General features: G+C 42.1%; 2 protein-coding genes across 4 annotated transcripts in view; one reads left to right on the top strand and one right to left on the bottom strand.

The window, feature by feature from the left end:
• Window positions 1–3,419, top strand: part of RASGRP1 (RAS guanyl releasing protein 1) — a 43,402-nt gene extending 39,983 nt beyond the window's left edge. For both annotated transcript variants that reach the window (XM_083500102.1, XM_083500101.1), the window contains exon 17: window positions 156–3,419. In XM_083500102.1, coding sequence (XP_083356228.1) covers window positions 156–287 — 132 coding nt within the window. In that variant the 3' untranslated portion in view covers window positions 288–3,419. The remainder of the gene's footprint in view (window positions 1–155) is intronic.
• A 1,755-nt stretch (window positions 3,420–5,174) lies between these two features.
• FAM98B (family with sequence similarity 98 member B) lies at window positions 5,175–16,432 on the bottom strand. 2 transcript variants are annotated; one of them, XR_014527584.1, is made up of 9 exons: window positions 16,301–16,432; window positions 13,465–13,613; window positions 12,297–12,431; window positions 10,928–11,112; window positions 9,850–9,930; window positions 9,507–9,623; window positions 8,715–8,882; window positions 6,634–7,964; window positions 5,175–6,573 (listed from the first exon to the last, which is right to left on the bottom strand). XR_014527584.1 is itself a non-coding variant. In XM_083509407.1 (8 exons), exons 1-8 carry the CDS (start codon window positions 16,363–16,365, stop codon window positions 7,662–7,664), a joined length of 1,203 nt encoding a protein of 400 aa, XP_083365533.1. In that variant the 5' UTR covers window positions 16,366–16,432; the 3' UTR covers window positions 5,175–7,661. The 2 variants fall into 2 exon arrangements, 1 of the variants encoding a protein (XP_083365533.1); XM_083509407.1 differs by having other exon boundaries at window positions 5,175–7,964.
• Window positions 16,433–17,327: the final 895 nt, after the last annotated feature.

Genomic DNA, 17,327 nt, shown 5'->3' with positions numbered 1-17,327 from the left:
TGTTCAAGCTGTTATAATTTGAATAATAGTTAAGTGAACCTGGAGAATAAGATGCTAGTCAAGCAAGTGTTTCTGCTAAGGAGGACTGTAGATACTGAAACTGTTCTTTAAAGTATATTCTGCTTGGATGACACCAACCTGTGTTTTTTGCTTAGGAGAGAAACATCCTTACAACAGAGAATGAAGCTTTAAAGCTACGGCTTAAACAGGCACATAAGAAAATTGAATTCCTCAGCATTCGAAGAAACCACATATTGGACAGCAGGGAACACGGAGACTGCTTGTAGCCAGGAGGACAGTAAAGGCAATGGGACCTTTGAGGGCGATGCATTCAAATGTATGCAGAATGGCAGGTTTTTAAACAGAGGTATTCCTGTTCAGTCTTCCCTGTCCTGCCTGATATTAGCACTTGTGGGCGTATGCATGCCTTGTCAACAGGTTTCAAACAGTTTGCCCTTTGTTTGGCGGAAATGATGGCATTTGGAATTATGGCAAGAATTACTCTTGCTGCCTTCATAACAAGGGGTGGAATTCAGTGTAGCTCTCAGTGTGCATGGCGAACAAGGTTAACACACACAAAGGTCCCGAAATCTGCTCATGGACCACCGGCACACCCTCCCCCAAAACAAATCTGCTCCAGAATATCTCACAAGCATTTGGAGCAGATTTTGAGGGCATGAGGCCGCGGGGGTGGGGTGGGGGGGCTGACTGCAGGCAGTAGGAAAGGAAGAAGGGAAGCGTTATTGTTTGCGCAGGCACCTGTTATGCAGATGACACTGCAGTGCTGGATACACCCCCTACCTCTACAGCCAACCTTGCTGCCCTTGGAGGGTTGGCATAATTAAGATCAATAATTCAAAACTGTAGCCCTGCACAATCAATATGTATTCGTTAGACCTGTGGACAAATAGCATTAGAGATGCTAAAAGCTGCTTTGTGTTGTCTTGCGAAAATCACTTTAGATTTCCATCTTATCATGATTCTAGAACTGACACATAAATGATGCACTGTAAAATATGGTATCAGACACTTGTGACCCTTTCTGTAGTTTGTGTTAATATTTATTCACAACTTCTGGTTAAATCTCTGGCTTCAAATTGAGTCTATAATTTATTTTTTACAAGAATGACATTATGATGTGCCCAGAAATGGTGGTGTTTGTACTTTGTGTTCCACTGTGTATGCTTACTCCTTTTGGAGTAATTTCATGGTTAAATAACTTTTTTTGTACTTTCACTTACGAAGCCTAGAGTAAGAGGCTTGTAAGATTATTTATGTGAGCAGCTTCTGTAATGTAAATTTGTGAGTTGAAGGAACTAGCACCTGTTCTTATTGTTAGCTGAGCTGATAAAGTAACTACACTTTACAGACTGTAAATATATATGTAATATTTAAAATTGACCAAGCATGATTTTCTAAAACCTATGTGAACTGTGTTGATTCTTAGAAGCTATACACTAAACAAGAACAATCTAGGGAACATAGAAATGAAAAGCTAAACTGACACATCTGGCAAGTTTGCTTTTTCCTTTGCAAACATTTGCCCTCCTTCAGCAGTCTTCTCACAGGCAGCCATTTTCTTTCTGGGCAAACCTACAAGTATCCAGTCAAAACTAGTATTAGACTAGTTGGTCTACTCGTAACACACACATTTCCCTTCCTCCTTGTCATCTGAGCACTGATGCCAGTGGTTTCCACAGTTGCAATGAAGTGTTCTCTGGGGCAGGCTTTGTTTTCTGCCCCAAAACATGGAGAGGACACCCCCTAAACCCTATGTGACAGTAGGATTTCACCTTAAACTTTCTGTAAGAATCTTTGAATGTTTATGGAGTGGCTAACTGAGCCATAGGACTTGGATTCCATTTTGTCTCACACATTGTTTTACCATCTGCATGGCAATGGTGTGAGGTTTTGCATGACAGTGTCATTAGTAGGCAAGTGGTACCTGATTATAGCTTACCTTCTCAAATCCCAGTGAGGCAGTCAAAATTCTTAATGGGTGCTTAGAGTGAGTTATGAAATTGAGGAAGGTTGATAATCAGTTTGTTTAAGACAAGCATGTTAATTATTAGTAAATATGGTAGTAGATAGGAGCACCTGCCCTGGGTAAGATGCTGCTTGGAAATACTACCTGGGCCCACCTAAGCAGTGATGAGTAGGAGTGCATTTTTCAAGTTACACGTGGGGCACTAGTTGTACCCTTTCCCAGGAAACAAAGACCTTGCCCTCAACATGCATGTATTGGAAAACCTAGATTTGATTAGCATAATGGGGAAATGCCGCTGAGGACTGTGTGGAAAGCTCAGTTTGTCCTGAGTGCAGCAGACCAAGCTATTAATAAGAAATAGTAAGAAGCAGCAAATTACATCGGCCCTAAAAGAGCTTCATTTGGACTGGTTTGCTAATTAATTTTTGGGCAGATTTCAGAGAACTGGTACTGACTTTTAAAGGCCTAAATGAATTATTATCTGAAGGAAGCCCTTCACATCCAGTATGATCCAATGAGGCTCTCTCTGCTAAGAATGCCACAACTATCTGAGGTATAAACAGGGTGTGACTCAGACGACAGTCTTTTCAGTGGCAACTCTTCCCAGAGAGCCACCTCTGTTACTATTCTGAAGAGCATTTGATATAGTTGCCTTTCTGAGTTGGGCTGAAATTTAACCTCTGTGAACGATTGGTTTTTATGATTCTGCACTGCTTCGTCATTCAGTATTTTTATATTGACTCGGGATATTTGGCTAGACCAGAGTACATAAAATAAATGAAGGTCATAATTCTGGGGACAGTTGCACGACAATGAGCCTTGTGGAACTCACTGGGATTTATCTTGGGGTGAACTCCCATAAGCTTAGGCTGTAGTTTTATCCTCTCAAGCAGCTGCATGCATGGTTTGTGGCAAGGCTTTGGTGCCACAAGCACAGTTCTGTTAACAAGTACGGTTTTGTCAAGGAAACATAGGTATGGGTCATCTCCAGTGCAAGCAAGTGCATGTATTACTGCTCTAGCACATGCATGGCAGCCATTTCGAACTTTTTGAAAGACAGTATCTGGACATTCAGCTGTCTGTGGGTGGTATTGACCTAGCTCACCGTCTTTCCATCAGCATTCTTTGTGCCAAATACACAAGCCAAAGCAACACAAACTTGGCACCTTGTTAGGCCTGTTGTCTTATATTTATGCCAGTCACCTCTCATTTACTGTTGCCCAAACAAGATGAAAATAGTAAAATAAAAAAAAGTATTAGGAATGCGTTATAACACCAATTGTGTGCTATTTTTCTTTAAATAAATTGCTTTCATTGACCGTGATATATGTGAAACTATGACAATCAAAGAAACTGATCTATAAAATGTATAAAGGTTGGCTAAAGTGCAATTTTTTTGTTTGATATTTATTAAAATTAAGTTACACAGTAATTTTTTGTGCTCTGTTCTTAAACTATCTGTGGTAGCCTTGGGTCTGGCAAGAGCCTCCAAAGACTTTCAGTTCTTAGCTGATCAGCCAGATGCAATTCCCATAATTATTTTTGGCATAAGGTGCTGAGATTTTCATCCTGCCTCTCTCAGTTCCATGCAGAGAATGTTTCTTAATCCAGGTACACCCCACGTGGTGACAGCTGGTATTTACCATCAGACAGACATGAAGGCTTGAGAATTAACTGCATCCATCAAATTAGAAACATGCTAGTTCTTACATGATGCCAGAGAATAAATAACAGCTGTCCGTACGCAGATCACATTTGTAAGAGAACCAAGCTTCAGGTGAATTATGATAATCTCTTGATCTGCCTTTTTAACTTTCGCTTTCTCCCGGCAATCTACTTCAAACTCCTGATTATGCATCACGTGGACAAAATGGATAAAGAAAATTCTTTCTCCTTTTCTCATAAAGCTGGAAACTGGAGCCATCCAATGAAGCTGAATGTTGGAAGGTTCAGAGCAGACAAAAGAAAGCACCTTCACACAGTGCATAGGCAAATGAGTGAATTTGCTGCCACAAGTTGTAGTGATGGCCGCCAATTTGCATAGCTTTAAAAGAGGAATCACTGCAGATGGTGACAGCAGCCACAAAATTAAGACGCTTGCTTCTTGGGAGAAAAGCAACGACAAACCTAGACAGCATCTTAAAAAGCAGAGACATCACCTTGCTGACAAAGGTCCGTATAGTTAAAGCTATGGTTTTCCCAATAGTGGTGCATGGAAGTGAGAACTGGACCATAAAGAAGGCTGATCACCGAAGAATTGATGCCTTTGAATTATGGTGCTGGAGGAGACTCTTGAGAGTCCCATGGACTGCAAGAAGATCAAACCTATCCATTCTTAAGGAAATCAGCCCTGAGTGCTCACTGGAAGGACAGATCGTGAAGCTGAGGCTCCAATACTTTGGCCACCTCATGAGAAGAGAAGACTCCCTGGAAAAGACCCTGATGTTGGGAAAGATGGAGGGCACAAGGAGAAGGGGACGACAGAGGACGAGATGGTTGGATAATGTTCTCGAAGCTACCAGCATGAGTTTGACCAAACTGCGGGAGGCAGTGGAAGACAGAAGTGCCTGGCGTGCTCTGGTCCATGGGGTCACTAAGAATCGGACATGACTAAACAACAACAAAAGAGGAATAAACTAATTCATGGGGGATAAGGATGTCAGTGGCTATGTTCTGCCTCCAAATATCAGTTGCTGAGACTCACAAATGCTTCTGAGATTCTCATAGGCCTCTAGCTTTTGGCATGATCCAGAAGGGCTCTTGGATTCTTACCAGAGATGAGGCATCTTTTTCAGCCTGAGGGGCCACATCTTCTAGGGCTGCATGAAAAAATTGACCATGGCTGCTCTACATTTGCACATTCTGCATGCAAAGCTGATGTTCTACCACTGAGCTATGACTGTCTCTTCCTGGAGATCGGGGTGTGCGTGTGTGTGTGCACGCGCAACTGCCACCTGTGAAGGGAGACATGGGAAAACACTGCTTATGATGCAGTGTTCCAGAAAAGCTTGCTCCAAAAAAGACTGAAGAAAAATAGAAGTTGCCCTGATCTACCACTTTGTGTTACTTAATTTCAAGCACCATTGCCACTGCCACTCCCCATACTGCTGGTTCCTGATCACAGGCCTGCCCCCTCTTGCCTACTGTAGCTAGCCAGTAGTATTCAATGTACAAAAAGCTACACTGATGACAGCTTTACAGTACTTTATTTCTCAGTGCTCACAGGTGTAAACAACCTATTTCTTAAACACAAAATACTCTCCAGTTGGTTGTCAAAAAGCACAAGGTTTTCACTATGTCCACAAGCATTTTTAAAAGGAAAGTGTTCAAACGTAAATGGAATTGCTCTTAACACAAAACTATTTACAGAAAATGTGTTTCACAAAATACAGTTCAGGTTTAAAACATACAAAAAACTGATTTATAGAAACGTTCAAAAATCAAGCAAGTTTAATTTATTGCATTTTTTTTAGGTTGACAAGACACACCTGTATAGGGATCAAAACTGCCAGTATTTTACCGTTTTGAAATATATTGTGATTTGCAAAGGGTAAGGAATGTTTTTTTAAAAAATAGTTTATATTTAAAAAAACCAACAGGGTAGATGTCTTAGGGTGGAATTTGCTTAATGAACGCTGTCAAGGGAAGCCCTGTGCAAAGACTTTCAGGCTTTCCCCAACCTCTGGCTCACAGAACCCCAGAACAGCATGGAGGGGAGGAGAGGAGAGAGGCTGGCTCCATCTGGCAAGCTGATCATGCTTGGGCAGAGAAAATATTTGTAATATTCCACCCTTCGCTTTTTTCCCTTCTAGCTGGGAATAGTTGTATAACTTCGTCTCCATATACAGCTAACTAAAAACACCAACTCTGTACCATCTAACAGCTAGAATGAGTGTGTACATAACTCTGTATACAAGGAAGAAGGACAAAAACTCGTTTTTCTCCCAGGGAAAGAAATGCAGGAAAGAGGCCCCAACTGAGGTACAGTGGAACCTCAGTTTTCGAACGTAACCCATTCCAGAAGACTGTTCGACTTCTGAAATATCCAAAAACCAAGGATCAATGGGCGGTGGGCAAAACCCATTGAAAAAACAGAGAAACGCGCCTCAGAAGCCGGTCGACTTCTGAGGCGCGTTTGAAAACGGAAGCAATTACTTCTGGGTTTTTGGGGTTCGGGTTCCGAATCGTTTGGTTCCCAAGATGCTCGAAAACCGAGGTTCCGCTGTCCTATTCTTCTGCTTGCTCTAGTGGTTAGCTTTGTCAAATATTTCCAGCCCCCATGCTTACTTATCAGGAAGCAAGGAGGGTGTAAGAATGATATCAGGTCGGAGGATAACATTTCCAGGCGCATGCGCACACATTTTTTCCTTCCTTCTCTACAGCCAACTCTGGTAGAAGACACTGGGAACCAGCTAGCTTTATTGTAAGTTCACGGTATAGGTCAATTTTATGGAACTCCTGTCTTTTCCATATTGGTTTATGGTATTGACAATTATGCTCACCACATCAAGTAAACCCTTCCTTTCAACTTGGAAGCAGTAAGAGTTGGTGGGTATCCTCCCAGCAGTTTTGCTGTGCTCCCCCGACTCCTCCTTGGCTACAAGGTTAGGAGGAAAGTTTGGAGCAGGAGGCCCCACCTCTTGGACAGAAGAGAAGGCGGGGGGGGGAGAGAGCTACCTGCAGCCGCTGCTCAGTGGTGGGTCTCTGTGCATCAGCAGAAGCTTGCACTATCCCCCTTTCTTTCTCACAGGCAAGAGAAGTGAGGAGCTGAAGACACCTTCAGCAGCTACTCAGCAGAGAGACTTGGCCATGCATCAGGTGAAGCTGGAATACTTTCCTCCAGTGTTTCCTACAGGAAAGGAGCAATCTTTTTTTGCTGTTGGGAGAAGGTGTTTGCTTGCTGACAGCCAGCCAGCTGGCAAGCAGAAATAGCCTGGCAATCACAATTTTGGACTTGGCTAGCAAGGCCAGCCAAAAAATGCAGACCTCCAATTATCATCACTGCAAAAAATAATAATATACAGACTCGCATCCCCCCAGCATTTTCATGGAAACCTCCTGGAGTTTTAATTTTGAATCAGATAACATTACATTTCTACATTTTTCATAATGTTTTGAAGAAATTGGAGGCCAAATCTAATATACAATGCTTCCCACGTTTGAGAAAATCAATTTTAATTTTATATTCTGTTTTATTTTGTTAATGCTCATGTTTCCAAAGCTTGTCATATCACATAAAAATTCAGATCTCAGAGTCAAAAACCCCAACCGCTTCTTTAACCGCTATTTTACACTTGAAACATTTAAGGCCATTGCGCACATGGAACATTTTCTACATAGATATCACTTCTATACAGAAAACCTTGCATGTTCTCTGGGCTCACAGTCTCTCACAGACGCTGCATATTCACCTTACAGGAACTCCCTGCTAACCATGGTTTTAGACCACATAGAGATCATCACGTCTGACAAATGCACACACGTACACGCAAGCTCATAAAAGGAAGTCGCATGTGGAGGAAAGCTATCATGTGCAAAGTGATTTATAGGGAACCAAATATTGTAATTTTCAAAAAAGCATGACCAACATAATTCAAACATCATGCTGCAAAGTCAGCTACAATTTATCCCAGACTCCCAATGAACAGTTTGTGTCAGTTAACATTTAGTGGTATCAGTATCTCCTGTAGCCTCCTCCCCCTCCCCTTCCACCATATGACTCGCCATACCCACCTCTCCCACCATAGCCTCCTCCCCTCCCTTGAAAACCCCCTCCTCCTCCTCTCCAACCTCCACCCCCTCCTCCTCCTCCTCTACCACCACCCCCTCCTCCCCAGCCACCCCCTCCTCCTCGACCTCCTCCTCTTCCACCTCTACCACCACCATCTTGTCTCTTCTGCCAAGGGGGCATTTCAGGTGGTGGTGGGTCAATTTCTGTTGGTCTGCCTCCACGATCTGGTACTCTTCCCATCAAGACCTGCAATGGAAGCAAACTTTTAAAATTTTATTTTAGTACATTTCTATTCCATATTTTCCCCATCACTGAGCACATGGGGCTTCCAGGGGATGCCCTCCTATCACCGCCCTGAGATCTACAGGTATGGGGGGGTATACAAATTTAATAAATAATCCAATAATAATAATAAAGCCAGAGGAATTCAGATTCCTCAGTGCACAGTTACCAACCTCATTAGATTACCAGGAAGACATTCAATTATTAAGGACTTCACACATTAGACATGTTTACAAGCACTGGCATATTATGAATGGTTGGGTCAGCTCAAGAAAGCTCCTAAAGCTTTCTTGAAGGAGCGTCTCCACCCCCATCATTCTGCCCGGACGCTGAGGTCCAGCACTGAGGGCCTTCTGGCGGCTCCCTCATTGCGAGAAGCAAAGCTACAGGGAACCAGGCAGAGGGCCTTCTCGGTAGTGGCGCCCGCCCTGTGGAACGCCCTCCCATCAGATGTCAAAGCGATAAATAACTACCTGACATTCAGAAGACATCTTAAAGCAGCCCTGTTCAGGGAAGTTTTTAATGTGTGATATTTTAGTGTATTTTTGGTTTCTATGGAAGCCACCCAGAGTGGCTGGGGAAACCCAGCCAGATGAGCGGGGTACAAATAAATTATTATTATTATTATTATTATTATTATTATTATTATTATTATCATCATCATCATCATCATCATCATCATCATCATCATCTTGCATGAGGGGGAAATCATACCTTGTTGATTGAGCAAATGGTCTTTTCTCGTGATGATCCGCTGCTTGTTCTTATGATCTTCGACAAGTCTTCACGAGCTGCTAGAAGATGGGCTAATGAAATAGTTGATTTAGGAGAGAGTCCATAACGTTTGGGTTGATAAATCCTTGCAATATCATCTGTTTTCACCTTAAAAATAAATGTAGACATATTGCAGAGTTGCAGATATATTAAAACAAAAGCGGGGAGCACTTTAAGTTATGTCCAATATGCCATGTGTTCCTTTTTGCAGTCTAGTATCACATAAGGTCCTTGCAACAAGAGGAACAGCTGGCCGAACGCCTTAGCAACGTTTGTCGCTATTTGAGTAATGCTATAGATGAGGAAGCTTGCAGTTAGGAGGTAGAATGAATCATGCATGCATTCAGAGCTTTATTTTAAGGTGGTGGTGTTTTTGCTTCATAGCTCCCGCTGCCAAAGTTGCAAGCCAGTTTTCAGTTTAAGCAGCAGCTTGTCTCTTCAGCTGCCAGCACTTATGCAGAAGGAATTTCAAAGAAACTGCAGTTGCACACATAATTCTTGGCTATATGTATACCTTTGAACTGGTATTTATGATGGGAAAATATATAATACAATCCCTTTAAAAAAACACACCCCACTATGCCCCTGAATGTAGAGAGAAACCAGTAACTGGGATTCTCTCTAGTATTTACAATATAAAACTGTTATATTAACAAATTGTGCATCATCAATTAAATGCTTATGGAACCACAGGAGACAGCTACCAGGAAGTTGAGGATAAAACATGTTTACCTTTGCTCTATCGGACCAACCAAAGGACTGTACAGTTACGTCTAAGCGCTTCATTAACATACGACGACGGCATTCATATTCACTGAGAAGAATCTCGTTTATTTTTTCCAACCTTCCCTATGGCATTGGAGCACAAAACAGTTCAATAGCAGTCTAAAATACAGAAAATACTTTAAATAGTCACAACACTTTTCAACTGCAGATGCTACAAATGTCTTCTTTTATGTCAAAAATCATAGAAGAATGCATTCACTTTTGATCCAAATAAAGACAGAAAAGCAAAAAGCCGCAATCACTTTTTGTATGCTATTGAATATAAAAGTGAAAAAAACTTAATTTTTACCATTTGATCTAAATTCAAAGGAGTTTTAAGCAGAGATTTGCCCACATAAGTGTTTGGAATTTTTGATAAAATGTCCTTAACCTGAAAAAATAAAAGATACATATATTTATATAAAACAAATTACATGAATCCTGTGTATCTACACAGTGACACTAAAAGTACAATAAAATTTCCACAAAGACAATTGGATCCTTTCTCTCAATGTCATCTTATGAGATGATTCACACAGGCAGGCCAGATGCTTCTTCCCCCTCACCACATGACTGACTCCTCCTGCCTGTGCCCAAGTATGGAAGAATGCCGTGTTCCCTGGCTGGTTCACTTAGGAGTGAAACACTACCTTTCTTCTTCAGCTGCTGTTGTGAGAAGATGCTAGGTGCTGCAGCCAGAGTAAGCAAGGGGACAGCAGCGTGGAGAGGGTCAAAGGGCAGGCAAAACAGCTACCACACATAAGAGCTGCTACAGTCACCTAGACCTCTTTCTGGGTTCCTGTGCAGATTTCTTCACACATGAAGGGACATCTAATGAGGAAAGGGGTTGTATGGCTGTCCTTACCAATGCAGGCTCCATTGCTACCACACACACACCTGAGGGTGGGGGTGGGGTGGGGAATCCTAGAATCACAGAACTGTAGAGTTGAAAGGGACCATGATGATCATGTAGTCCCTGCAATGCAGGAATCTTTCGCCCAAGGTGGGGCTCTATGGGCAACAACTATGCAGGCTTCCCCTGATGCCATAATTCCTTCCAGTTGAACAAAAACATAGGGCATTTCAGAGCAACTACTAGCTGTGCCATTCTTCTAGAAAAAGGGGTGTCAGAACTCATCATGAGTGCCTCCATGTTTTAGAATGGCAATGACCACCTGAGAGGTGCCAGAACTCACTCAAGAGGTGTTAGAACGGAGTTCTAGTGAGTTCCCACTGAAAAAAAGCTCCTAAACAGGTATCCTATCTGTCTGTCACCCTGAGAATGCCCTTTCAACTTCTTGGTTGTTGTTGTTTACAGGGGACTGGGGCTGTGCAGGTGTACAAAACTAATACCAATGGCACTCCAATGTAGAAAATACACACTGTACCTTTGACTCTATATTGCTTAATAAGACCGGAATATCAGAAGATGAAGGTGATGACTTTGGTAGACCCAGGACATCGCAGATCATTTGGATTTCTTGGTGGATGTCATTATTCTTCGTCAAATGAGAACTTTTACGTTCTTTCAATTTCAGTATCTGCAAAGCCTGAAGTTCTGTGCTTAAAAATACTGGAGGTGGGGGGGGGGGGAGATACGTAAAAGCTAGAGAAGGATACGTGAATGTGTTTCAACAAGCAAACCAGTAAGATTAATGCTCTCTGGTCAGAACTGGGTGGGGATGTAAATATGAAAATTAAACAAGATGCAAAGAAAAAACGGAAAAGAATTTAAAAGCCATGTCAGTGTTACAACATTTTCAGCCCAAGGGCTACAGAGACCAGGCAGTGAGCAACCTTGCAGGGGCCACATGCCAATGGTTGGCAGGACCAGAGGCAAAAGTGGGTGGAGCCACAGATGGGTGGAGCCTGCCTTTGGAATGTGGGTGGAGCCTGGCCTTTGGAATGCTGCTTGCTGCACTGCCATGCAAAAGTCAGAGATTTCCGCTTCCTCCCATTTCTATCCAGGCAAGCAAGAGGCATTGTTTCAATCCAATGACACATTTAGGCCAGCAAAAGCACTTGAGGGCAGGGACAGTGAGGGGCGGGGCTTGGGGAGAGGGGGAGTGGCCTGGGAAGAGTCCCAGGGAACAAGCAGAGGGCTGAAGAACTGAATTTGGTTCCTGGGTTCCACACCCTTGCTATAACTGTTGCACATAATAATGTTTTAAGTAATAATGAACGATGAAAAATGCATCTGAAATATATTTTGATATAAACTTCCTGTTCAGATTATCAGTCAATAATTTAATGACGTGTTAGGAAATCCACATCTAGAGAGAGACCCCTTTTCCCCCTTAGAGGAAATAATGTGTTGGTTGGTTCATACTGACCAATCCTGTCGCAATTACTTGGAGAAAGATTAGCAAGAACCAGGCTGCACTCTTGAAAGGAGATTCTGGTCTAGAAATAATGTTTGCCTGATTTCAAACAGAGCCCAGGTCATACAAACCATTCTCTGCCCAGTTATAAATGTAGAAATGTAACGGGGTAGAGGTCAGCAGTGGAAACCAGCCCTGTGACTTCCTGACAGGCAGATATATGGCAGCATAAAGTGGACCTTTTTTTGTTCAGTTGTAAACTATTGTACCCGGGTTTCAAATATTATTCTCGGCTGCCATGCGGCTACTGCGATGCATAAGACTGGATGTAGGCTGTACAAGGCCAGAAAAAGTGGGCCTTTTCTGTCTCCAGAACGCTGCGTGAAACAAAACAGTCACCTGTAAAACTGCAAACAGAAAGACTCTGGTAACTTACATAGGACTTTAAGACAATCTTCTTTCTTTTTTAACCGCTCTTTAATTTCTCCAGACACAAGTGTTGAATATGGACAAGCCAGCTCTTTTAAAAAGCCACTCATCTCAAGCTGTAAACTTTCAACGTCTTCACCACCTTTAACAGAACATATAGGGGAAGAAAGTGTCATACACTTAAAAAACCCTCGTATCAGGTTCCAGCTCTGGTGCTTAAAAAAATAGTTGGGAACCAGGTGAACTAATTCAGGAAAAAATATCATACAAATTGCTCTTAAGATTTTTAGGTAACATTTTGCTGAAAAAAACTAATTTTAAAAATCAGAATAATGTGATGCTCTGAACTAATATCATATCCTCCAGAATTAAGTCAGTCCAACAAAAAGACAGAATGAATGGCAGAGAAACACAACTTGAATTTATTTTTGTGCAGGGTATTTTGTATTTTGCAGCAGCAAAGAATAACAAGTATAAACCCATTACCATATTGGCCTGAATATAAACCGCACCTGAAAATAAGCCACACCTTTAAAATTGGAGGGGGGAAAGGAAAACAAGAAAAATATAAGGCGCTTCATTCCTCGCTGCTCCTAGCTGCATACAAGAGGCTCCCAGCTCTGCAGAGTTTCACAAGCTAGAAGGCAACTGAAATCGACACTGTGTGTGTGTAGCTAATATGTTTCTCTCCACTGCCTCAACTCACATGCGATACCTTTTCTGCATTCCATTCATTACACCTGAAAAAGGCTAGGGTCTCTTTTTGTCTGCCTTTGTAGGGAGAAGTCAGGTACCTTTCCTGTTTTAAAGTGCTTGTGTTTGAGTTTCGGTTCAAGCAGTGAAGGTTTTAGGGTCATGTTCACCAATATAAAAGAATCCTCTTAATTTTTTTGAGTGCATGATCTGTTCAATCAGGTGACAAAACAAACACAATTTCCCCCCTTCGATAATACATCCAGTTCCCCAGGTTAGAAAGACTGTAGAAACATCACTACTTTTCTTCATTAATCGTGTTAATATCACAGCAGAATGTCAAAAATCACTTCAATTATCTCCACAACAAATTTATTTCCAAAGTGAAACATTCATGAGATGTTTATAGATAAATTACAAAATGGAAAGCTATGACAAACACACAAACAAGATTCCAACAGATTAAAATCATGTCAAATTACCAGCTGTTGAGGAGATGCTTTCTTCCAAGTCACACAACGGCTGTATTTGGGAACTTAACCAAACACAAAGATCGCAGAAGTCTTGTGAAGCCAGACCACTCTCAGCTGCTTTATTAAGGGCTTCTTCATCCAAAAGAGGGCCTTTGTACCTGGGGAGCAAAATACAGAACACAAAACATATGACCTAAGTACAGGAATTAAAATTTAAAAGTAGAAAAAATGTTTCACTGTGGAATTTATTCAGTCATTCACAGATATTCCTTTAATGAAAATTAAGAGTGTATTATTGTTGGATAGTTCAGTGTGTGCAATTAAAGTGGTTGTGAATCAAAAATAGCTCTTTTTGTTTACCCATTTTTAAAATGTTTAAGGCAAACAGAACTTCAATATGGATATGTTTTAGCGACAACAAATCTGTACAATATGCAGAGGAGTGCCTAATGTAAAATTACGCCTCTCAACATTATTTTTTGTAGTAACAAAAGAATTGGCTGGGGGTTTTTTGGCTGGGGGGTAGGGAACAACTTTACTTCTTGCCATTATGTCATTTGTTCCTTCCATCTCTTGACTCCACAGAAATGAATTAAACCATTATTTTTATTATTTATTATGGGTGCAACCAAATGTTGATTATATGAGTTTTAATCTATCAAATAAATTCACATATGGGATAAAACTATTTCGGAAGAATGTTTTCATCTTAGAAGAACCATTCCTCCTGTGTGTGAGAAATGAGAATGCCTCTTTTAACATGCATTTATATGCACACTGTATTCAAATAATTAAAAAAATCAAAATCTTCTGCCTGATTAATCAGGGGCAGTTTTTTTTAAAAGCCAACTACAAGTTTTTAATTTGTTACTGTAAATGGATGGAAATCCCATGGCAGTTTTTGTACTATCATTTTTAGAGAATGGTCAGCAATGTTTCAACATGTTGCCAATAACTGTATCGAATGCCAAGCGTAACTTCGCACGTTGCATTCCAAGGCGTACACCTAGGTTATTCTAAATGCATCATACAGACTATGTAGTACTTCAAATATCAAAGGCAATATGCATTTGACTAGTTGTTGCTGGAGAGCAAAATTGGGGAACCTGTGGGCTTTCCATCTGGTTGGCCGCTGTAAAAACAGGATGCAGGACCAGATGGGCTTTTGATATGAACTTTCCAGGATGTTCATAAAAGCTTGAACTGTAACAAGCACCTATAACATTACTGGATACATGTGAACTTCTGATTCACCTGCTACTCCATACAGAAGCAAGCGAGTACAGTACAGTGGTCCCTCGGGTTACAAACACCCTTGGGTTACAAACACTTCAGGTTACAGACTCCGCTAACCCGGAAGTAGTACCTTGGGTTGAGAACTTTACCTCAGGATGAGAACAGAAATCGTGCGCTGGCGGCATGGCGGTGGCGAGAGGCCCCATTAGCTAAAGTGGTACCTCAGGTTAAGAACAGTTTCAGGTTAAGAACGGACCTCCGGAACGAATTAAGTTCGCAACCAGAGGTACCGCTGTACAAGCCAACACACACAGTCATGCATGCAGTATTGTGCTGCTGCTGTGTGTGAAATCAATAAAAAGAAAACAACATTTTATGTAACTAAGAATGAAATACAAAAATTCATTTAAAACTCCCATCTGTGAAATACAAGCACATAAGAGTTTACAGTTGCAACATTTGAACTACACCCTGCCTATAATCCTAGCCTCAATGGATTGTGCCTTTTTTTTTTTTTTACACACTTCTCCAATGCTTGTTGGATGGAATCTCGTTTTGAGTCTAGTTTTGCCACATGCCAATTTCTCATTCAGGGACAACACACATGGGCCATGAAGAAGATAACAAGTCCCTGGAATATGGTAGCATACATGGCAAACTATAAAACCTGGGGGTTCTTCCATCTCATTATGTACATTTTCTTCCCCATCAAGAAAGCGCAAGCCAGTGCAGATAAATAAGTTTAAGGCTGCAGTAACTAAGAAACCTTACTTGGAAGCTGTGACACTGAAACCACAGGCCTTTCTTCCTTGTGATCATGTTAGGAGGATTGGGCTGCCAGTGGGACATCAGTATATAATCATTTGTACCCACTAATTCTTACTTTCAATTATTGCAAGACTACTATGGTGTTCTACCAACCTAACTTCCAGCTATTCTTTTTTTTAAAAAAAAATGCATGTATTTTGCATGTATTACCAAAGTTCTTTGGTCAAAGCGGGAGCACTCCTACTCAACTAATCAAATTAGCACACATTTGGAAGCGATAAATATTGCTGCAACCGAGACGACTCAGCAGTTGGTACTCAGTGAGAAATCAAGACTGTGCCTATTAGATGACGCTAGGAAGTTGAGGAACAAACGTCTACCTACTCTTATTATCCCTTAATACTTGAATATTATTATTATTATTATTTATATACCGCCCGATACCCGAAGGTCTTTGTTTCTTTTTTAAACCTGTATTCACAACAAACAGTTTGATTTCTCTCCCAGTCTTTGATCAGCAGAATCAGAGCAGCAGAGATTTTTGGAAGCGTGTCACGCGCGCGCAAATACCGCGCTTGGTCCACCCCGGGCTCCACGAACAATTCTCCCACGCACACGTGGCTCAAAGGGGAGGCCAAGGGGAACCCCGGGATTTCAGAGGCAGCGAAGGCACTGGCGGCGAGTATTTAAAAGGGGTGCTACTACTGCATTGAATTGAACCGGATTGTATGCGCATCCCCGAGCGGCCCTCCTCTCCAGCCGGCCTTCCCGAACCACCTCTCTGCAGCGGTACCCCAGCTCCTCGCCCCGAGCTCCGCCGCGTCGCCTTCGCCCCGCTCACCCCAGAGCCTCCAGCGCGTCCAGGATGTCGCACTCCATTTTCAGATCCTGCGCCGGTGCCTTCATTGCCCGCAGCAGCCTCGGCCCCGCCCCCGGGAACGCCCGCCATCCGGCCCGCCGCTCAGATGGGCCCGGCTACCCTCCCGCTGCCCAGCCATTTGGTTCCACCTTGCAGTTCAAGCGACCTTACAGATTAATCCCGATAAATCGGCACCGTTGCTAGGAATTTGGAAAAGGGAGGAAAGAAGAGTCGTGCACATTCTGGTGTGCACGATATTCCGCATAATCAGCAGCCGCAGCAGGACGAAATCTGTTCAGAGAGCCGCCTTAGATTAGGCGGAGTCAGCTCAGCTTCTCAACTAGAGCGTGCAAACTTTCCTGCAAAGCCTGCTCGCCTCAGTCTTTTATTTCCCCACCAGTGCCGGATTTACGTATAAGCTAAACAAGCTATAGCTTAGGGCCCTACTCTCTTGGGGGCCCCCAAAAAAATTAAAGGGAAAAAAACCACTAGGTGTACATTTTCAAAATATAAGATAGAAAACAAATAAAATAAAACCTACATACAGCAACAGTGGCAAATGACTTTAGATACCTATTAGGTCCATAAATTACCATATAGCATATCTTCAACACAAAAAAGAGTGACGATTTGTTGTTGACAAAGGACATCTGAACCTATAAAGGGCCCCATTACCTCCAGTATCTGAGGGCCTCATCAAACCTAAATCCGGCCCTGCCAATGCCTTTCATTTGCCTGTTGTCCCGATGCGACACACGTCTACTCTGAAGACGGTCCCATTGAGTTCAAAGCAAGGACATAAAAATGTTCCTTTTTAACCAGGCCTTTGGTTGATTTGATTGACATCCTGTGCCCTTTAAAATATGCTGGCTTTTTTTTGGGGGGGGAGGTGTTATTGGGTTGTTTTTATTTTGATTATGTATTTTGTGGTTTTATATTTCAGTTTTATTCTGCGAACCTCTCTGAGACCTGCGAGTATAGGGCGGTATATAAATTCAATTAAAAACAG

Source organism: Podarcis liolepis (assembly GCF_965112155.1).
Source record: "Podarcis liolepis genome assembly, chromosome: 1".
Lineage (NCBI taxonomy): Eukaryota > Metazoa > Chordata > Lepidosauria > Squamata > Lacertidae > Podarcis > Podarcis liolepis.
Note: the sequence above shows the minus strand (reverse complement) of the source record. Positions and strands in the feature narration are given on the sequence as shown.

Bases quoted from the DNA above. Each gene is read 5' to 3' on its own strand.
- FAM98B (XM_083509407.1), bottom strand. From the start codon at position 16,365: ATGAAGGCACCGGCGCAGGATCTGAAAATGGAGTGCGACATCCTGGAC. The intron at 11,113-12,296 runs GTAAGTTACCAG...CCCCACCTCCAG, and splicing joins AGATTGTCTTAAAGTCCTAT to TATTTTTAAGCACAGAACTT. The intron at 9,624-9,849 runs GTAAAAATTAAG...CCAATGCCATAG, and splicing joins CTTTGAATTTAGATCAAATG to GGAAGGTTGGAAAAAATAAA.